Consider the following 22,843-nt stretch of genomic DNA (forward strand, 5'->3'; position numbering starts at 1 on the left):
ATAAGGAATAAAAGAGGAAGAACAAACGGACACCAAGGACAAAATGTAAAAACAATGGGTGAATGAAAACTTAACATAGAACAAAGGTTAATAAATAAGTAAATAAATGAATAAATCTGAATACAAATAAAAATAAAAAATATATATATAATAAAAATTATAATGTCGTTCAATAAAAATAAGCCTTCAACAGTGCTTTAAAAGAAGCTACTGGAGTTCTTCAGGCAGGTCACTCCACAGCCGAGTAGCCTGAACAGCAAACACTCACTTCCCTTTAGTCTTTAAATGTGAGGTGGGAACAGTCAGCAGGTTGCAGGTTGGTAAAGAGACAACAATTCAGAAATATATTCCAGGCCAGGCCATGAAGGGCCTAGAAGTAATAAGGAAAATCTTAAAATCAGTCTGAAAACAAAAGGACAGCCAGTGTAATGTCCTAAAATTGGAGTAATATGTTCTCTTTTTTTGGCTTTTGTAGGAGCCTCTCTGCCATGTTTTGCACAACTTGGAGTCTATTAATTGATTTCTGATTTATATCCGTAAAAGACCATTACAATAATCCAGCCGTGAGGAAATAAAAGCATGAATGATAGTTTGAGTGTGACCTACTTAAACTTGTGGAAAAATTTGCATTTATGCACACAAACACACACACAGTCCAACATGGAAAGGCTGAGTGGTAGTGACGGTGTAAAACCTCATAATCACCCCAGATCTCTCACAATGTCAAATATTCCACTTGTGTGGTCTGTTCAGTTTTATGGCATTATTTTAAAAGGCAAATTCACAAAGGATTCAAGTGTTCTGGCAGAACACACACACACACACACACACACACACACACACACACACACACACACACACACACACATACACGCAAACAGTCTCTGGAGGTAGTATTATGAGGTGAAATTCTGATTGATGTCACATTAAAATGACCACCTATGCATTTTTGTTGTATGTATTTAGAAATGTAATAGTCTGACTTTTATTCAGTTGGTCTGTGAAAAGAAAAACACAATGTTTCCCAAAATCATGCTTTAAAAAAACCTTAAGAGGAAAAAAAGGTAGACAACATGAAGAGAAAAGCACTGGTCACCAGCGTAGCTTCTCAAGTTCTTTTCAGCTCAGATAAAAGTTCATTTGATCTTGCACAGACTGTTGCCGCACTTGTGATGCATTTCAGAAAATAAAACAGTTTCACACTCAGCTAAATACATAATTTATGCATCAGAAGCAACAAGGGAATAAATACGCCTTTTTAACACACTCACATTACACAGGCATGGCCTGATAAGAAGCAGGTTTTTTTTTCCTTTTAGATATACAGAATGTAATAAAACTTCCCCCTAAGACATTTAAATTGCTAATCACCACATAGCTTTAATATCATACAGACAATAAATAATTTAGACAAATGTCCAGTTGGCATAATTCATTAATTCTTGCTCAAATTCCTCTTTATTTCCAATCCGTCCAACCTTGAATCCCTTTAATCCAGTGATGTTAAAAAAGATAAAATCATAATTATGGCAGCAGTGCTTGCTATTTAAACCAGATCAAGGACAAGCAAGACTTCGGGGATGGAGGTATGCACCATGGCCAGCCATGTGGTAAGACTGAGTGGCTGGAGAGGGCTGTAAATGGGCCAAATCCTCCTAGACCTTGGTACCTTGCTGAGGGTAAATTTTAAACCGGAGACCTGAATAATAGCCTATGTCTTTATGAACAAACAAAAACTAATTGCCAGGTAGAAAAAAAATTATCCTTCCAAATATCCCACACTGGTATCATATATAGAGCAACTTTTAAGGCAGTACACAACAACTTGAACAAAGTCAGCTGTCATTTCAGGGGAACTGTAACAGATGACTTTGTCTTTTCCTGTAATAAATAATGCTGTAAATATCTGCGATAGATCTGATTCAACTGACTGTGATGTCATCAGTGACAGTTGTAGCTCATTGGTTTATGACAGCTCGGGCAAAGGAGACCCTCTTTTGTTAGAGACCGTTCACACTGTCAGCCCGAGATGCCTTTGTACCAAACATAAACATCCGCACAATTTATCTTGTAGCGCTGCTGGAGCTGAATGCAACCCTATGCAACACTGTTTTCCATGTGTGCATTGCTATTTGACATGGTCTAAGCATTGGAGAGCTTTACGCCACTCTTGCGTCAGTAAGCTATGAATAAAAAATAATTTAAAAAATAAGGTTTGTCTCCTCTGCAAGATGTGTTTGAGCTTGAAGTGTAAGCATGTAGGTGAGTAAGTGTGTACTCTGTCTGCGCACAATGTGCTATGTACAGTCTGTGATTCTGTGGTGAGGGTGGAAGGAGTCACTGATGGAGAGAAAACTGTTATTTGATAGGCAGTCTAGCATGGGCCCAGATGACTTTGGCTGGGTGTGGATGGCATGAGGTGTGTGTTGGTGTGTGCCTGTGTGTGTGTGTGTGTGTGTGTGTGTGTGTGTGTGTGTGTGTGTGTGTGTGTGTGCATGCGTGTGCATGTGTGTGTGTGTGTGTGTGGTGGTGGATGATGGCCAGAATAGCTCCCGTCTGTGTTTGTGCAGCAGTGGGCCAAGAGGAGCGTGCCTGTATGATAGCCACAACCTTCAGTGCCCTGCCTAGCCACCTAGCCCAGCAGCACAAGCACAGGAAAACCACTGCAGGAATAACAAATCCAAGATGTTGGAGAAAATCGTACAGGAGAAAAATCAAGTCTCTATCCGCAAAAATCAAGAATCAACATGAAGAATGTCAATGTTTGTGCAGCGAGGAAAAAAAGACATGTTAAAATATACATTTATTCAGAGCCTGTGCGAGATCAAACAGCAAAATTGATCTGCTCTTCCCTCAGCCCTTCCTCTGCTGCCTTCCCTCAATCCCCCGTCTCACCAAGTATCGACTTTCTGCGTTGGCCATCGCCATGACGACTCCAGTCTGGTCCGCTGTCACCTCTCTTCAGGGCACAACCCTGAATATTATGGGATAGGGTTCGTTTGACAGCCTTAGGCAAAGCTGTGTTTGGAGCAGTACACAGTGCCCTATTCACAAGCTCTCTCTCTCTCTCTCTCTCTCTCTCTTACACACACACACACACACACACGTAAACTTGCCGACTGTGCCCTCTTGTTTTACAGTAGGGACACACTAGGTTCTCCGGGGGCCATGCATACCACAAAATCACTAATCGGGACAAGGACCGACTATGAATCAGAGTTGGACTAATAAACAGACTACATTTCCCTAGTATACCTGCGCATGAACCCAATGGGAAATCTCTCTGGCCCATCAAATATAATTTGTCTGTCTCCCGATATTGCTTAATTGCAGATCCCTTTACAGTAGAGAAATGTCAGAAACCTTCCAGAGCGATAAAATATTCACTAGGAGTGCGTGAAATGTAGGCCCCAACCCAAATTAGAAGTGGCATCCTGTCTTGCAGTAAACACAGACTGATTCTGCAGTGAAATGTGGAGCCATTGAAAGGTAAACTGTCTTAGATAAGAGGCTCAGTCAAAACAAGGCTAAAATTATATATATGTGTGTGTGTGTGTATGTGTGTGTGTGTGTGTGTGTGTGTACTGTTATTTACAATACATTTCTAACAAATTAATTAATAGCAGAGACAGGACTGAGCATAACTGTCTGTTCAGTTCAATAAGCAGTTTATAGCAGAGTATATTTTAGAGTGTATAGAGTCAATGATGTTCATATGCAATTCATTTGACACAGTAAGTGAAAAAGTGTTGTTGTGGCTGGAGGGAAGCTGGGTTTGGTCAAGTGGTGCAGATAAGGATGCAACAACTCCTGTGGAAGCGGATCTCAAATGGGTCAGAGAGGAGGATCAATACTAGCAGGAACAGATAGAGAGAATGATGGGCATTCCAGGCATCTCACTGAAGTAAATTACATTAGGAACTCAGACACTGATTCATGATGAAAAAAGTGGACGTGGGGAAAAAAAGGAGTTATTTTCAAGAAAACTTACCCCTGAATTTGGGGTAAGGAAACATCACACTTTCATTCATCTATAAATTCTGTCTAGTATTATTCATTTTTGGGGGTTCTCTGGGAGTGAATAGTTTGGGGAATGATGTTGTTTCTTCTCTGATTGAAATGGAGGAATGTGATGGTTGTACTGAAACCCAACTGAATTTATTGTCTTAACCTCTTATACGCTAGCTCTCTTGCATTAGTTATTTTATCTGGGGCAACAGACCAAAAGTTCACACACTGGCTCATGTAATTGATTATTAGTGATTATAGGACCAGCCTTCATACTCCTTGCAGCATCATGTTGAACAAATCTCTGTATTCTTTGCAGTGCCAGCAAAGTCAAGAGTAAAAGCATGGAGAGAGTTACAGGAATAAATTTCCAAGAGGGGGCTGAGAACTAATCAACCTGAATCAAGTCCTCTCAAGTTTGTCAATGTGGTTAGTAGAATATGGGCCAAAAAAGAAAAAAATATCTAGAGCAGAGTGTGCCTGTGCTCTAATTCCTTGACCTAAAGCTCCTCCTCTGGCCAGAGCTCATCAACAACTGCATTCACTTTTTTAAAAGGCTGTCTGCTGATGATCGCCATCTCTGGCTCTCTCTAGTCCATCATACGGGACAAACCCAGCCCTAACCTCTACTGTGATGTGACAGTGTAGCTGTAGGTGACCAGTGGGTGGCCCCCGTGAGAGCCAGCCCGGAGGTCAGCCAGTCACTGTCCCTACGAGGCAGCCCTGCCGTGGGTCACCTGCTGCCCGCTCTCCCCCTCGTTATTTATCTCTCCCTGACAGTCCATTCCTCTTCCTGTCAAGGCCCCTCCTCTCTCATCCCCCCATTTTCTCCTCTCCTCCACTGAGTTTGGCACTGATCCTCCGATCCTTGCGCCAATACCATCTACCCAGGCCAAGGCCTGCTGAGTCGACCCCTTTGCACCGCCCCCGTTCGGGTCATATGACGTCCAGCTTCAGGGGCCTCCCTAACGATGGGGGCCAGGCCACAGGCCTATAAGTAAAAGTCCGAAGTGTGTAAGTTGCTCTGGCCGGCTGGCGGGGCTACTCTCAGCGGCCCACCAGAGGGGTAATTACTTCCCCAGGTTGGACATGGAACTGGACTCCTTGCCCCCTCAGGTCTCCCTGGACTGTCCGGGACGCAGCACCCCCCTTTCATTAGGAAAGCAGCTTATGGAGGAAGAGCCTCACAAGCGGAGAAAGTGAAAGCCCTCCTTTGGCCAGTGATAAATTGGTTTGCCTTGCAGGCTGGGAGGGGAGAGAATGACACTCAGAGGACACGAAGGGGATGAAGAAGTCACAAATACAGTGCAGGAGAGGAGGGATTTTGTAGATAAAAATATCTTAAGCTGAAGGTATAGGAGAGATGGGACACAAGAGCTCCATTTGTAGCTGTGCAGTTTGGCCTCTATTCTGCGTGCATCAGCCAGGGACCACACATCAAGGACAGAGCCCAAAGTGCGAGCAATTGGTGGGCATTAACATCAATGTGTAACGTTGTAATGACAGGAAAATAATTGCTATCATCTTCACTGGGTCATTTAGACAAAATTATCCCGAAGCGAGTCTCAGGTTTTCATTCCTTCCAGTGCTCATACCTTACATGGCTCATAGCCAGTCTAAAGTGACATGGTAAGGAGAAAAAGGAGTGAACCAAACATGTAATTAGCAAGTGGTTTCATGTAAGTACTCTTTGATTTATAATTCAGCATAGCGAGCACCCCTGCTACCCAAGGCTAGTGCTCCTCTGAATTAGCCTTGCGACTGGGAGAGTCTAGAGCAAACCGAGGTGGGTGAGGCAACCTGACTAATTTGTGCCCTGTTTGAGGTGAGTTTAAAGGAGGAGGAAGATGTGTGGTCCATACCTGGGCCTGACTAGTAGCCTTCGAGGCAGAAGATCATAAGAGGGAGAAAATGGCATAGGGAGGGTCAGAGGGGAACTGTGATATGTGGTCTCTCTCTCTCTCTCTCTCTCTCCCTCTCTCTCTCTCTCTCTCTCCCGCTCTCTCATATAAATTGATTAAATGAGATTGTGAGTAGAGTAGTAAATGCCTTTGCAACTGAACTGCTGACAGAGAAGCCTGATATGATGAAAGCTATCCATTTCTAAAGTGACTCTACCCTTCAACACCAGCAGCATAATTAGATGGTGCCAGGATATAGTGACGTGCACCTAAATGAAAATTTACAAAGTGTTCAAACCAAACTTGTGTATGAAGTTATGTTCTATGGGAGTTGAGCAACATCATTCCCACTCTGACTGCAACTTTGATAAGGGAGGTTTTTCCGTCAGCAGTGGCCTCGTTTTTCCTCCACTCAGCTTGGTACATACTGGATTCTCTCCAGTTCCCCATGGGTCCAATGATCCCCTGATCATCTTATATTCTGACGCCCTTATAAAGCTAATGTGCTGATTTTACGTTTTCAACCTGCCATGATCCCCCACAATCCCCTCTGTTCCCTCCGGTTCCGCTTTCACACTCAAGTGAGGATCCGCTGCCGCTTTGATCACAGTCCCCCGTTAAAGGTTTAAAACGTCTCAATTCCTGACGATTGTTGTGGCCTCTGTGGTTTACTTTAAGCATTTCCCCATGCCCCCTGTCCAAATTCACCACTCCTAAATGAGGAACCTTCTCTCCCAGCTTCCCATCCCAGCGCTGCTTTCAAGTTCCCCCGATTGGGTGCCGCAGCTGTAAGCCCTAGATTTTGTCTCCTCCATCTTTGTCAAGCCCATTTGCCAAATACAAAAAAGACCCAATAAGCTAGGTCTTCACTGCTGCTCTCGAAAGTAATCCCCAGCTCTCCCACTCTCTCAAAAATCAATGCAAAGGTTGAGAGGAGGTGAAACTCCCTTCTTAACTCATCAGGCTTGGAAGTGATAAAGTCTTAGGATCACTTTTTTATCATTGTGTCTCCATGATGAAACTAATTGTCGTATTTCATGCAACCTCGCATCTTTTCAAGATGTCCTTTAAAAACACTGACACAAAACAGTGGACTCATTAGAAAGTGAGGAAGTTTTTGTGCATTGACGATAGACCGAGTAAAAGTTGTCTCTATTCACTCAAGCTCAGTGTTTGGCTCAATTAAAGATCATTTTTGGATATTATCTAAACATACCACAGTGAGTCTGCTGCAGTTCTGCTCATCCAAAGTGCTGTTTCTGCATCACTGAGGGCTGCTGTTTGTGGATAAAAAAGAGGGCTAGTGCTGGGACAGCAGCAGATCTGCCAGCCACTTTGGCTAATGTCAGCCTGACGGAAGCTCCAAACCAGTGGGGTGGGATGTTACACTACAACCCTCTGCCCTATGGTCTACCTTCATAATTAATATGTTGTTGTATCAAAGTTGAAGCATTTGCCTCCAAAATGTCCCGCGCCCAGCCCCCTTATTAAAGACCTGACCTCCAAGCAGCTGAAGGTTGCTCTGCAAACTTGGCTCACCCCCGAGTGAAAACATCTGCTTCCCTTGCAGGCAGGACCGCCACGGACCCCATGTCTCAGCTGGTTCCCACAGCCCAGCGAGAGAGCCCTTCCCCTGTCCTCGCACGCTGACCCCCGCATTTATAACCCCACCAGCAGCCCCCCCACACCCCATCGCCCCCAGACCCCTCAAGCCCTGGGCCCAAGCCTGGTCCTCTCCATCACCTTCCCCCTCCCCTGTCCACCCGTATGCCAGTGTGGTCACTTTACTGCTGAGAGGACTGCTCCTGTCTTGTTATCCCCACATCACAGCCTGTCAAGAGGAAGGGAGGGATGGGAGGGAGGGGGGCAGAGAGGGATGGAGGCGTGGAGGGAGAGGGGGAGGAGGCATCTGCGCTGCTCCCACAAAGCGGCGACTGTTGGAACGCTGACAGAAGCATCTGTCATCCCCTGCCTTCACACACTCACCTGCTGTCCGAGGGCCTGACTCTTTCTATCTTCCTCCTCTCCTCCCTCCCACTTTCTCTCCTCCCGCCTCCTTTTCTCACAGCTTTCTCAGCGATCATGCAAAGCTCTTGTACGCCTCCTTTAGAAAACCAATGTACTGTACCATCTCTCACCCCTGATATAATGCATTAGTACCCCCAGTGCCACTGTTCCAAGACAAACTTACAGAAGGCTGCAGATATCATATCTATCATATGAGTCACTTCATTGTAAAAGTTGTCACATGCAGACTTAAATGATTATTTCTTTTAAAGTAAGTAAAAAGAAGTAAGCACATTTTTTTCCTTTTCATATTGTACTGTTGAAGAATGTTTCAATCAAAACAGCTGGAGGGAGAATAATTTGTAAACAGCATCTATGAAGAGGAACTTTGCCATGTCCTTGGCACATAAAGTAATATCTTATAAACAAATATTGCCTTGGTGTTAATGAATGTACTGACCTGTCTTGTGACTACTTTATCATTCTCCAATGGCACCCCCGTCCATTCGCCCAACAAGCTGAAGGTTTGCCAGCAGCTTGGGGAATGATGCCAATCCATGTGTATGACACACACACACACACACACACACACATGCACACACAGAGACACACATAGAACATCCACAAGCTCAAGGACACCATCGCTCATTCAACTCTGCAAAGGTGCCCTTCAGACAATGCCACACAGAAGTATGCAAAACAAACCAATCAATGATTATGACAAAGTTTTAGAGCCAGTATTTTTTGTAAATAATGACCATAATTATCATTATCCTTTAGACTCATATGTATATTGCAGACAAGGTAACCTAGTTTGAGTCTTAGCAGCCTATCCTTGTATACATTGTCTTTCAAACCAAAATGAATGATAGTCAGGAAAGCAAAATCATCCTCTTGCATTTAAAATAGCAGAATATTTTTAATAGTTGTTAATGGAGGAGTTCCCTCTTATCCCAGATGCAGTCTATCCAACCAGATAGTTTCTGTGTGATTTGGTGAGGTTTCCAGTCTGCTGCGATCTTCCCTGTCTCCTTTCACCCTTACACAATAATAGAACTGGATGGATATTGCTTTGTGGAGGTCAAACCGTCAAAAATGCCCATGTTCAAAAACTCAGCAAAAACAACAACAGCTCTTCCCAAAAAAACAAACAAACAAACAAAAAAAAAAACACAATGACCACATACCCAACATAATCCACAGCTGTTAGGAACAAAGACTTTTGTTGGAAACTATTTTCTGCCAAAGAACAGTGAGAAACTGTCTCAGTCCACCCCTAAATCGTACTCTTTTAGATACAGTTTTTGGTGCCAGGAGACAGGGAAAGGATAAGTTTGTCAGGTATCCAACACATTTTATTTATTCACTCCCAAACACAGAAACTACCTGGATGGAGAGATTTCATTTGGAGTAAGTGGGAAAATGTTTTTTTGTTTTCTTCTTTTGTTGTATAGGTGAACTATACCTTTGAGTGGCTCCCATGGTTTTCTGTGCAAGTTGCTTAATTCAAATTTCATAATGACATTTATTAACGTTTCCAACAATCAGTAGGCTAGACTTAACATTTGTCGAACCGTCTGATTTACAACATTATATCAGAGAGCTGTGGTCCTACATTGGTATAACGCACTCCTAAAATTTGGTCATTACCTTCCTGAGTTCTCTCATTGCCGTGATAAGCAGAGGGCATCTCTACTGTACTGTAAGGAGCTGATTTTGAATGGCACTGGTCATATAAAATAGCCTCTCAGCATGTGAGCTAGAACACTGCAAAGAAGAGAGGCAGGTTAACAAATGAGTGAGGGAGGATTGCAGGACTTTCGTGGCCCTTGGAGACAGAGTGAGTTGGGATGTTCTGCCAGCACCTCGTCTGCCAGGGTGAAGGATACACACCCACATTCACTCTCACACACACACACACACACACATTCACACACACACACACGCACACACACATTCACACACATACTGCCATCTCTCTACAGCTCCATCCCTGGCCTCCACTACTAGCCTTGTGTCTGAGCAAGAACCCCACTAAGCTGGCTGGGGTCCAACACCAAGGTCTCTCACCTCACAGGCTGGGCAGGGGGCCTGGTAGCTCCTGTGAGTTATTCCTGGGCATGGACCTGGGATGCACCTCTCTCTTCTCCTTTTGTCTTGTCCGCTCTCCTCTTGCCCATCCTGGCCTCCTCTTTTCCCCAATCCCCCTCTCTGGGACCCTGTGGCTGATGGGCCTGTCCTTCACATATCAGCATCTTCTCCTATTGTACACACACACACACACACACACACACACACACACACACACACACACAGAGTTGCATTAATCCAGTAAGTGCTAGTCTTTCCCTGTGTGTGTGTGTGTGTGTGTGTGTGTGTGTGTATTAGCAAGAGAGAGAGAGAGAGAGAGAGAGAGAGAGAGAGAGAAAGAGAGAGAACTAGTACAAGATTGCTTGTGTGTGTGCCAAACACCTTACGGTCACCTTCATACTCTTTTATTACCAGTGATGTTTTGTTGGTATAAAGCACTGTCGCTTCATCATTCGTTTGCAGCTGACACACTTCAGAATTAGTTTTTGCTCTCAATAGCAATGTGTTTACTCCACAGTAAAAAAAAAAAAAAAAAAAAAAAGTTAGGCTATTACAAATAGAGTTAACACAGCAGAAGTACAGAGACAATAAGAGTTTAGCTGACTGATTACCTTAAAAATGAGCAAATAGGTTGTTATAACAGACTCCATATCAAAGTCTCTGAGGGAAAAAAAAATTATGCTTGCCATAACAACACTAATGCTGTTGGCAGTGTGGAGCAAATACAGTATGACAGGAGCGCAATCCATCTCTACTGTCTTCAGATTTGAACGACTGCATGTTAGATACGACACAACCACTAGAGGGCAGCAAATGCCAGCTAAACACAGGCATCATGAGCGGCAATGTCAAGAAAATGCACAAAGGGCCACATGTTGCAAGTGATGAAGAAACTACACATTTACCAGCCAAGAGACAGATTTATTTCCAGTGCATAAATAGTATTTTCACTGATACCATTCATAGGCATCATTCATTTAATTGCACTCCATGACCTAAGAGCAATTTGTGGGCAAACAAGTAAAGCGTGTCGGTTGTTGATTACAAAACAAATACATGTAGATACGCGCAATGCTATTACATTTGATCGGTGGTCCCTACATCAAAGTGACTGACTCCTTTCTGCATCAGTCTGCAGACTTCAAGATGAGTTCAATGACAAAGAGGGGAAGAATCACAGACCTCCCACTCTGCTCCTACTTCCGCGTACTACGAACGCACTATCAAAAATTTGGCGTTAACTTAAGGGAAAACCTGTCAAATGTGGCTTATTGTTTGGCTCCAGCCAAACATATCAGTATATAAAAGCATCAGATTCCATACACAAAATAGATGCTACTACTGTGATGACACTCGGAGTTGACACCGTGTTTAGTGCTAACCAGTTTTCAAGAAAAAATTTTAAAAAAAAAAACGTCCTGAATCTGATAACTTCTTTTATCAGCCCTCTGTGGTTTACATATGGATTATAATAGCAGTGCGCATGCGTGGAAGTTGACGCCCACATTTGCAGACCGGAAGTTTGACATTTTCTAGAGTGATTCATTTTCTCATTAGACGAGCTTTGGCAGCAAAAAGCCTATTAAGTCTCAGTGGGTGGGGGGGATCTTGTTGTTGATTATCTGAAAGCGATGGAGATATAATTAAATAATCGAGTCGTGTTCTATGCACAGCACTATGACACAATTCAGCTTGTTCTGCTATAAACAACAGTGGTGTAAATATGCACAGATTATTTTGTTGCAAACGTAACCAAATCAAATGCCTCCCCCCTCGGCCTGCCGTGTTATGGTACGGTCTGTCGCCGTGCTGCGCGGGAGCGGAAAACGTGCAGACAGTACGGAAAGGGACGACTGTCGTTTTCAGGTGAACGGATGCTGTAATGTGCTTTATTGGCGTTAAAACTAAAATTAGACTGTCTCGGTGTGTAGCTCCGCTCGGGTCTTCAGCTGAAGGTCGGTGAGGCGAGTTGTTTTCATTCAGATAACACATGGCAGCTACCAGCTAGTTAGCATGTGTGATGTCTGTGTTGAGGAGACGCTATCGATAACGCTGCCCTGCTCGCATCCTGCTGGCGTGTCAGGCGTCTCTAGGTTACTGGGGGGAAAAAAACAGCCAGTGTATGTTATATGAATATTTTTGCTGTTTTGTTTACCTACTGGACGAGTCGTGACGCGTTTGAATGAGCTGTCGTGTCCTTTGAGGGATTTTGGTTCTGGTTAGGGGGAGGGGCACACGCACCTGCTGGATGGGTAAACCCTTTTTTTCTCATGCGGATGTGGATGGATGCTGGCCGCTGCAGCTCACTGAACCCTATGAGTATTCATGTTGAGGTATACTCCGGTTTGTGTGTATTTTGCAGTGTGCCAAAACATTCAACATGGCGCGAGATTTCAAACCTGGTGATCTGATCTTTGCCAAGATGAAGGGATATCCACACTGGCCTGCAAGAGTGAGTATTAGACACAGTGATGTGATGATGTGTTGATGTGTTGGGCCCCAAGTAAACACCCATTTCTCCTCCTCTTCTTGCCAGATTGATGAAGTCCCTGATGGTGCGGTGAAGCCATCCAACATCAAGTTCCCCATCTTCTTCTTTGGCACCCATGAAACGTCAGTAGCCACTACCACCAGTTACAACATCTTCCCTGACATCTCCAGAGTGTCAAAGGCTAACCCACTTACCCACTTGATAGGATCAGCAGGATTGGACACACGGATTTGTCTCATTGGCCACGACTTTTAGAAAGTATCATGGGTCACATTTAATACCAAGGGCCATTAAAACCATGCCTAAATGGGAAAAGAGTGCCAACTAAAGTGCAGAATTGGAGAAAAAAGTAATTTATTCACAGTTTGCCATATACTGATTTTTTATCATTCACATGTTGTGCTTTGTTGGGTAAAGGTAAAGATTTGGGAATGTTGAGATGTACTCACATCTGTAGCATTTTTCAAGCAAAACATAGAAAACAGTCTTTCTTTCCCTTTACTGTTGATGTATTGCAATGCATATTTATGTTGCAAATTGCAAATTGAATTCAAAACACTGTAACATTGGCAGATTGCTATCTAAAACAACCTAGTGCAATGTTCACAAATAATAGCAAGACACGATGCAGCCTTTTGCTGCTGTTATTATTATTAATGAATAGAATTTGTAGCCAAACTGTCTTATCCTTGGTGCAAGAAAATGTTCCAGTTTGTTTCCACAGAAAAATGGGGATATTTTGTTTGAAGAGCAGGTGCATTAGAGTGGACCATAATATAATATAAGTGCTGAGTGGTTTTAATATCATTTGCAACGTTGGCTGCTATGATATTTTAGAACCACATAGATAATCTATATTCTCAAATATTGTAGGTGTACAACATAAATATATACATATATTTAGATAATTGAATGCCGTAAACTGTGTCCTATAATACTTTCTTAAAAATATCTGAACGTCCGTTACATTGTTTGACTGAACACAGCTGCGCATCTGTTAGTCTGTCACACAGAACCACACAGAATATGGAATCAAAAATCATTTTAATGCTTTTAGACAAGCTTCCTTCCCTAAAAAAAAAAAGTCTAAAAATACTATTCCTTCCAACAGTGCATTTCTCGGTCCCAAGGATATCTTTCCATACCTGCCTAATAAGGAGAAGTACGCCAAGCCCAACAAGAGGAAAGGCTTCAATGAAGGCCTGTGGGAGATTGAGAACAACCCCAAGGTGGAGCTGACAGCCCCCAAGGTACTGCCTCTACTTTCATTTTATGGTATTGGTGCCCCAAAGGTTGGCCATAGCCTGGGCTTGTTTCATTCCCGCTTAACTTGGAGCATTTTATTTGAAATGAGGGGAGCTGATAATGAAGACAAAGTGGGCTTGTGCTGTCATGTCCCCAGTTTGTAATCTCATCAGCACCTGAGTATCCTACAGGCTTTTTTGATGGCCGCACCTGTAGGCGGGTTGTTTTTGTTCATTTTCTTTTTGCTGTAAATCATTCTTTCTGAGTCTTTGTCAGTCTATTTTCACTACATCTGCTTTCTCTTGGATAAAAATGCCATGCATACACACACTTTTCACAGCAGTCCAGCCCGGTCCAAAACAGTGCATACTGTGATATGGAAACAGTCCTGATGATGGTACTGTAGCGACCATCCAGAGACTAAAATGATTAACTTTTTAAAAAACAGCTGGGTCTGAGTATGTTGGCCCATGTAAATAGGGCCTTGTGAAATTATGAGATTCATCGCTTCTTCTTTCTTCATGAGCTAAAACTAATTAAGTAGAACTTCTCCCATAGTTTTAGATCACTGTAAACACCATGCCATATTCTGCAGAACTAATAATATTCAAAAAGTGCTCAGAAATTGATTTATTGATATACAGTGCTTTGTCTGTTCAGCAGGTGTACTCAGTGGGAATTAGAGAATATCAATATTGTACTCAAATGCAACCAAAGTTAGTGAAAAATTATGTTAAAAACATTGACATTTCATCCAGATGAATAATATTTATTGTCATAAGTAGTGGTGAACCAGTATGGATGCTTCAGTAGCCAATGTCAATATTTATTTTACATGTATTTATTTTTAATTTATTTATTTATTTGCACGCCTGCAGTGCACTTATTTTAAATTTAAAAAGGCACCAACTAAATGAATGTGCACGGTTAATTTAAAAAATTAAACAAAAAAGTATGCATAAAAGTAAATAATTAATAATTAATTAATAATTAATTTAAAAATCTTCATGCTGGTTCCAAACTCGTGATCATAAATGTAAACAACTTGAGCTGTAACCTGTTTCTCAAATGGCTTATTTCATTATTGTTCTGTAACCACCTCCTGTATATTCCTTTTTCATTTTTTCTTCTTCCTCTTGCTGCACATCTTCTTACAGGTTCCTTTCTTTGTCTTCTCCCTTCTCCCCCTCTTTTTCCTCATAACATAACAGCTAAGCTATTTGTGGGTGCTACTTACCAGCTATAATTCCTGTCGTTATTGCCAACACCTGTATGATCTTGTGACACTAACATGAGTGCATAATGTGGTTCCACAGCCACCATTAATTACCTTGTTGCTCACTTGTTTTGTTCTTTTGATTTGAAGCCAGTCCCTCCAGAAACTTTCGCTGAAAAGGATTTGGACAGTAGTCCAGAAGGGGAAGAGGATACAGATGAGAAGAGGATCAAATCCAAAGTAAGTTTCTGCGCATTCAAATGGTTCTTCTGTCAGTAACAAGAAAATATTAACAAATGTTCGATACCTCACCTCCTTAACACTTGAGATGCTGCTAGTCTGTACCTGTGCTGTGTGCTCATTTCTTTTTTGCTGTGTTTGTCTAATGTGCTCGATGTCTCTTTCATGCTGAATTGCATATCAGAGCAGGAAAAAGTTAACAAAATTAATATGTGCCCCTCTCAGTGTCTTCAACAACATGGAGGTTGGTTAATGGAGATTTAAAGCAGCTTGAAATGCATAGCATGGTCTTTGGGGGCGGGGGCGGGGGGGTACACCCTAACTGTTCTTGTTGTGAAGATTCGTTTAACTGGCGCCCCGCTGCGTGCTATGCTGTGTTTTGGGTGCATTCAGGTTCCAGGAAGTGAGGCTGGACATGAGAATGAGGAGGAGGAGGAGGAGGAAGGGTCTCTGGGCTCTGAACAGGGTCCTCAGAACCAGGATGTACGTACTTTGCATGATCGGATATCTTAGGAGGTATAGGTCGTGTCAGCCACCAGCTGTGGGGAGCATGTGGGACTTGGTGGTTTTCAGTCGGTGTTTTCGTTTGATCCAGCAGGGAGGACAAAGTTCTGTTGCTGCTAGATATTCTGTCTTTGACCGCGTGGTCTGGTGTTTCTGTGTTAACGGCACTGGGTAATGACTGGTTCACAGACAGGATAATTTTATATATTATTTTATTTTATTATTTTTTTTTTTAAGTGAATAAGAATGATTTAAACCCCATGCTGCCAATAAAAGCAATACATTTAGAATTAAGAATGAAAAATATCAAGCAAGCATCAGTCACTTTTGTTTTGTGTTAGCTCACATAAAAAGGGTGTTAGGCCATATTGATTTGGGCTTGTGTGTAATAGTAATGATTAGAAAGCCTATATTCTTCCTTTTCCACTTTGCCACCTTGGCAGCTTTACATGTGTTATTGTTTTACCCTGGCTACCTTTCATTTCGGCCCCACTGTCCCTTCTTGAGCTAACCAAGTTATCTATAAACTGCATAATGTCCGTTTACTGCACATTACAAACAATGGTATGGTATTTTATTTTTGCATGGCTTTCTGTGTGCTTTGGAGAAAGGTAAGTTGTGTCTCTGATGTCTTCCTGTTAATGTCAAGCGTTTGCATGAAAAGTGTTCAGATTTGTATATAAATGCTTTTATTTTTACAGTCCCTCTGCCTCCTTAGACCATTATTTGAACAGCAAAAACTCTGCTGTGTAAGTGCACTGGGTGTAATGTAGCTATAATCCAGTAGATGGGGCTAAAGGTTTGTTTTTAATTGCCAGTGGAAAGGGTAAGAGGCTGATGGACTCATCCAGATGTTGATATTTTTTTTAAATCTAGGTTTCTCACATCATCACTTTCAGTTAAGATATTGAGTTATATTAATTGAAATGACTATTCTTTTTCTTTTTCTTCTTCTTCTTCTTCTTCTTCTTCTTCTTCTCCTTCTTCTTCTTCTTCTTCTTCTTCTTCTTCTTCTTCCTCTTCTTCTTTTGGGTTCCACTTGTTGTGCTGTTAAATTTGCACTTATTGCCTATATCGGGTAAATATGCTAAGAACATCCACAGACAGTAAAAGGTGTGTGTTGCTTGAGTAATAAAACTGATGAAAGGTGTGTCACATTTTAGGACTCCACACAGAAGGAATCCACAGACGTTCCTAAACCTAAAAGAGGGAGAAAGAAAAAGGTTGGTCCTATTTAGAAATGTTTTAGTAATGTTTTTAGTGACTGGTGTTAAATGGTTGGTTGAACATTTATAGTGTCATATATTGTCAGTTTTGTTTTGCTGCTTTACAGTTGCCTCAAAGAGTTACAAGGTGATAACAATATAGAACAGTGGACGTGTTTGAAAGCTAATATGTTTTCTTGTCCTTTTTTTTTTTTTCCAGAGTGATGCTGACCAGGACACTGATAAAGAAGATGCTCCTTCCAGTCCTACTAGTCCTCCAGGTAAACTATATTCCCAGTGACTTGGGTTAGCCCCATATTTCATGATGTGTATGACATAGAAAAGAGTCTTTCAAACCATTTCATGTTCCAGTCTGTTCCTGTTTAATAAGTACATTAACAAATAGAAGAAGAATATAAGATAGAAAATAGAATATAAGTGGTGGGATTAAAATTGTTACATTTTAGAAATGTAAAATACAGTTTAAAGTATATTTGCGTGTGTATTTTTTTCTGCAAAAATGAAAAGGGTTTCCCCTATATATATTGTACGAATTGGAAGACCTATTTCTGGATTTTTTGCGGTATTTATTCATTACATTTCCTCTGTAACTTCTTTATACTGTCACGTCCTTGTTGCGAAGAGTTTTGGGTAGTCCCACTTCATGGGAACCCGTCCGTTAAGTCTGCTAGTCCACATGTGTAGGGAAGTACAGACATTTGGCTTCAGAACTGACTCCTTAGGAAGTTTGTACTGTTTCCAAACTTTTGTTTGTATGGAGGAGATAGATGACAGATGAAGCAAAATTCAGTATGGATTTCCAGCACAAAATGCAATATGATGAGAGCTGATTACTGAGTACATGAACCATATCAATCAGTCAATCTAATTTTATTTATATAGCACCTTTCAAACAAATGCATGATATTCAAGGTGCTTTACATCTTGATTGACAAATAAGTATAAAATATGAAGTGAAAGGACAAGGAGACCGATGCACACTCATAAAATATGGTTAATTAAAAAAAAAAGATCAAGAAATAACAGTGATCATACAAGAGAGTGAATAAAAAGATTTAAAAACAATAAAAACAGCAATACAAGAAAACAAAAAACTCAAGAATAAGATACTGAATAAAATATAAAAAACAATATAAAACAATTTAAAACAAAGACACAGCAATAATAAAATAACTCAAGAATAAGATACTGAATAAAATATAAAAACAAAGTGGCAATAGTGGCAAACTTCTTACGCCAAACTTATTTCATCACATTGCCATTGTAGAATTGGTGCTATATCCATTTTTACTACAACTTCCAATGTAGGTAGAACATCAAGCTGGTAGCTCTCCATATACATATACTTTATTTATATATATACTTATATACACTACTCACAAAAAGTTAGGGATATTTGGGTTTCGGGTGAAATTTCAGGATGAACCTAAAATGCATTATAATCTTTACAGGTGAACTTAATGTGACCCTTTGTAAACTTTTGATTGCACATGTCCAGCTGTTCAGTGTTTCAGTACTTTTTGCACAAGTTGCTGTTCTCTAACAAGGAGCTTAACGGCAAAATTAACAACAGGTGTTTGATCCATGAATCGACCAATAAATTTCTTGGTTCAATTAGAATTGGTATTTAAACAGTCCTCCTCATCATGCTGTTCACATTTAGACATCATGAGACCAAGACGACACCTAACAATTGATCAGTAGCACCTCGCCATTGCGAGGCTTCAAACAGGATGTTCTCAGACGGAAGTGGCCACTGAGCTTAGAGTGTCACAGAGTGTTATCAGCAGGTTGCAACAGAGATACAGAGAGACTGGAAGAGTCACAGAAAAGCATAGAAGTGGACGTCCTTTGGCCACATCCCACACTGATGACCGCTTCATTGTGAACAGTGCCCTGCGGAACCGGATGATGAATGCCATTCAAATCCAGGCACGTTTAAGGGAGGTGAGAGGCACCCAAGTGTCACGTCAGACCATTCGAAACCGTTTACATCAGCATTGTCTGCGTGCTAGACGACCTGCAAGGGTACCTGACCACACCACCAGGCACAGGTGTCATCGTCTTGCATGGGCCAGGGAGCATTTACGCTGGACGAGGGACCAGTGGGCCTCAGTGCTGTTCTCTGATGAAAGCCAATTCATGTTGAGCAGAAATGATGGCCGCCAACGATGTTGGAGACGTCAAGGAGAGCACTATTCATCAGCTACTGTTGTCACCAGACGAGCCTTTGGTGGTGGTGGTGTTACTGTGTGGGCAGGTGAGTCTAGTCAGTACAGAACTGCCCTACACTTTGTGAATGGTACAGTGACAAGCCCATACTACCTGAATAACATCATTAATCCAGTCATTGTGCCCCTGCATGACCAACATGGGCCTAATTTCATCTTCATGGACGACAATGCTCCAGCTCATCGAGGTCGCATCATTAGGGAACGGCTGCTGGAGACTGGGGTACCTCAGATGGAGTGGCCTGCACTTTCTCCAGACCTGAATCCCATAGAAAACCTATGGGATCAGCTGAGTCGCCGTGTAGAGGCTCGTAACTCTGTACCCCAGAACCTCAATGACCTGAGGGCCGCCCTTCAAGAAGAGTGGGATGCCATGCCTCAGCAGACAATAAGTCGACTTGTGAACAGCATGAGACGTTGCTGTCAAGCTGTAATTGATGCTCAAGGACACATGACAAGTTATTGAGACATTGACATTTTTTGTTGTGGTATATCCAGCACTGTTGTTGGCTTTTGTTTCAATAAATTGTTTGAGATGAGGAAATCACCAGTGCATGCTTCTACTTAAATGCCCTACTTTCATGATATTATATCACTGTAGCGTGAACTTTTTCCATTTTCCATAAATTTCACCCGAAACCCAAATATCCCTAACTTTTTGTGAGTAGTGTATGTGTTTGTGTGTGTGTGTCAAGGTGGAGATGGTCCTAAACGCCGGGGCAGGAAGCCCAAAAGTGAGAAGATGCTTTTACTCCAGCAGCAGCAGGATCCCCAAGGCTCGGGGAGTGAAATGTAATCCTACGACTATCTACACACATTCATAGACAAACTTAAGAACACATGAAAAAGTATATGATGGTATAATGTCACTGAGTTGACTTTTGCATATAGCTAAAATACTACAGATGCAATCTTGGAAATCACAGCAGCTCTGTATTATCTCATTATGTTAGAATATTAGAGGTGTGTAATATGTGTTTACCTTTCAGCCCTCTAAGAAACTCTGTCCCTCCCATTCAGGGAGACTGCAGAGTCAGAAAGAAAGAGAAAGAGGGCAGCAGAGGACAAGTCCAAGAGTGGAGAGGAGGAGAAAAGGAAGAAGAAAGATGACAGCAAAGGAAAAGATCCAGATGCGAAGGAGCCTGAGGCCAAGAAAAAGAGACAAGCCAAGGATGACAGCTCCTCGGGTTCAGAGGATGAGGAGGCAGGTGTCCAGTCCACACAAAGCCTCTCAAAATGAGAATTTCTTAGCAGTAAGCCAACAGAAGTGGAATGCGTCACAATTTCAGGGTGTCTAAAAAGTCTGAAAAAGTCTCAAAAGTATCCACATTTAAAGCCGTACAAAGTGTTGAATACTTTTATCAGATATATTTCTCACAATGTAACAACAGGAATCTTGGAAGCCACAATATGCAAGCCATTTTGTGTTAACATCTGCTTTAATAAACACTTGTTCATGGTGTTCCTTATTGGTTAGTTTGTATCTATAATTTGACTGTTATTGACAAGTTCAGTTCCAGGTAGTTTTCAAAAGTCTTAAATCTGCTTTCTGAAACATGCAGATACCCTGCATTTATAGCATGTTATTGCCATATGGTGAGACTTCTTTTTTGCGTCATTAGTCAACAGATAATCATAGGTACCTTTTACAGATTGTCATTTATATTTCAAAAGGAAACAGTGTTGAAACATGTAGAAATGCTTTATTTTGCCTGAAGAGGGAGATATGATTTCTCTCTATGTTGAACTGAAGTCACATTGAATGGCATCATTATTGTTACAGGGAAAGCATCCATTCATGTACATGCTTCTGTGCCTTTAATCTTTTGTGGTGAGCAGAAAAACAAGGGCCGAAAGAGACAGAACAGCTCACTGGAAACAGATAAAGATGTCCGGCGGAGGAAAGCAGAGGAATTGAGAGAGTAAATATACTCCCACCACACACACGCACACACGCACACACAAACACACAGCCCATTGAACACCAAAAAAAATGTTTACCACCATTTGGGATTTACTTGCTACTGTTGCAAAGACACGCCAGCAACTTGCCAGCCAATGTCAGTGTCTCCTCTAAGCTTACACAACACAATTTTCCTACCTTCTCTACATATTGAAATATTTACGATATTTTGGTATGAAAGAAAATTATGAAACAATTCCGGGCTTTAGGTTTCCCCTGTTTCTGTTTGGAAAAGACTATAACATGGATGGCATTTGACAGACTTAAACAGTCAAATAACTATAGAAATTATTCAGTATGAGCATTGGCTTGTTATCTGTCCTCATTATTCTAACTTATTGTCTTTCTTGCAGACAAAACAAAGATGATGGGAAAAAAAGCGACGAGAGAAAAGGAGAAAAGAAAAAAGGTGAGCACAATATTTCACATACTGCAATTACAGAAGTTTGTACCGGGCTTCATAGACATGAAAAATGTCTGTATGTTCAAGGTTTACACATCGCTATGGTCCAAATTAATTTTCCTCTGCTTGGTGTCGCTGTTTAAATATGAACATAATGCGAAGCTCTAAAGGTGCACCATGCCAAGTTGACAAGGGCTCTACAGTGCAAATATTTAATTCGCATTTGCCCCTAAAAATAGGAATGTGTGGACAAGAAAAGCAAGAAAAACGTTTAGATGAATAAACTGTATAAAAATAAATATCCTATCTGAATTTCATTACTTAATTCAAGAGCTTACGACGCCAATCCCCAAAATCTTCTTTAAAATTTTCAGTTATACTACGTGGCTGCTCAGTTTAAAACTATTTGAACATGGATCAGAAACCTGGCAAGTCCAGATTGAACAGTCTCATAAGCAGCAGAAGTGCTGTCAAATATTCCATTTATTTATTCCTCTCACAGTCAAAGATGTAACTCAAAATCCTGTTATACGATATACATCTAAAATATGGCATGAAATTAGACTAAAGTTTCATAGTGTCTCCATTATATACAGATCTACCCCATTCCATTTTAATCCTGTTTAACCTAGGGCATTAAAAGACAGCATTACCAGAGACTGGTATAATAGAGACTGTCTTTTGAGCTTCCTTCGGCACACTTTTCTGAATACCTACAAGTTAGAAATTATATCAGAGTGCAGCAGGGTGGCAAACTTACCCTTTTGGGGGATTTTGAAACTGACATGATGATGCAAGAAAAACATAATTGTAATTGTTTTCTCTCCTATGCCTCTAACAAACTAATGAGACTTACAGAAAGTAAAGTTCTTAAGGCTAAGGTGAAATGGGACATGGACATTGGTCATGCTTTCGAGGACTCTGAATGGAAGCTGATTTGTGATAGCTCTTAGTCATTCTCTTGTAACAGTCAACACAAATTCTTGCAGGTTAATTCATAGGGTTTATTTGACTCATAATCGGCTCCATAAGATATGTAGATTCTTTTACATATGCTTTGGACATATAGATGTTTAGAGCAATGTTAGAAATATATCTTGGACATCATAAAGAGAATCGTGGGAGAAGAGATCCCAACCTGTCCAAGAGTGACTCTACTGGGGGACTCTACGGTCTTACCAGTCAATATGAGGGGCAATGTTCACATTATCAGATTAGCTCTAATTGCAGCTAATAAATGTATTGCAATTTGCTGGAAAAGTCAAGAGCCCCCTCGTATATCTCTGTGGCTTAAAGAGCTTTCATCATACTTAACCT

The 22,843-nt window shown here is 41.4% G+C and overlaps 1 protein-coding gene and 1 long non-coding RNA gene across 6 annotated transcripts in view; one reads left to right on the forward strand and one right to left on the reverse strand.

The window, feature by feature from the left end:
* Positions 1-12,237, reverse strand: LOC115363482 (uncharacterized). The gene is made up of 3 exons (XR_003928592.1): positions 12,163-12,237; positions 9,987-10,177; positions 1-370 (listed from the first exon to the last, which is right to left on the reverse strand). It is a non-coding gene; the product is annotated as an uncharacterized LOC115363482 (long non-coding RNA).
* Positions 11,725-22,843, forward strand: part of psip1a (PC4 and SFRS1 interacting protein 1a) — a 21,498-nt gene continuing 10,379 nt past the window's right edge. The window contains exons 1-12 of one of the 5 annotated variants that reach the window (XM_030057677.1): positions 11,726-11,873; positions 12,370-12,459; positions 12,544-12,620; positions 13,610-13,748; positions 15,110-15,199; positions 15,593-15,682; positions 16,867-16,926; positions 17,129-17,189; positions 19,856-19,952; positions 20,181-20,364; positions 21,000-21,082; positions 21,477-21,532. In XM_030057677.1, coding sequence (XP_029913537.1) covers positions 11,769-11,873; positions 12,370-12,459; positions 12,544-12,620; positions 13,610-13,748; positions 15,110-15,199; positions 15,593-15,682; positions 16,867-16,926; positions 17,129-17,189; positions 19,856-19,952; positions 20,181-20,364; positions 21,000-21,082; positions 21,477-21,532 — 1,132 coding nt within the window. In that variant the 5' untranslated portion in view covers positions 11,726-11,768. Of the gene's footprint in view, positions 11,972-12,369; positions 12,460-12,543; positions 12,621-13,609; positions 13,749-15,109; positions 15,200-15,592; positions 15,683-16,866; positions 16,927-17,128; positions 17,190-19,855; positions 19,953-20,180; positions 20,365-20,999; positions 21,083-21,476; positions 21,533-22,843 lie in introns of all 5 variants that reach the window. The other 4 variants (XM_030057694.1, XM_030057703.1, XM_030057709.1 and 1 more) reach the window with 4 other exon arrangements.

Source organism: Myripristis murdjan, chromosome 1 (genome assembly GCF_902150065.1).
Source record: "Myripristis murdjan chromosome 1, fMyrMur1.1, whole genome shotgun sequence".
Lineage (NCBI taxonomy): Eukaryota > Metazoa > Chordata > Actinopteri > Holocentriformes > Holocentridae > Myripristis > Myripristis murdjan.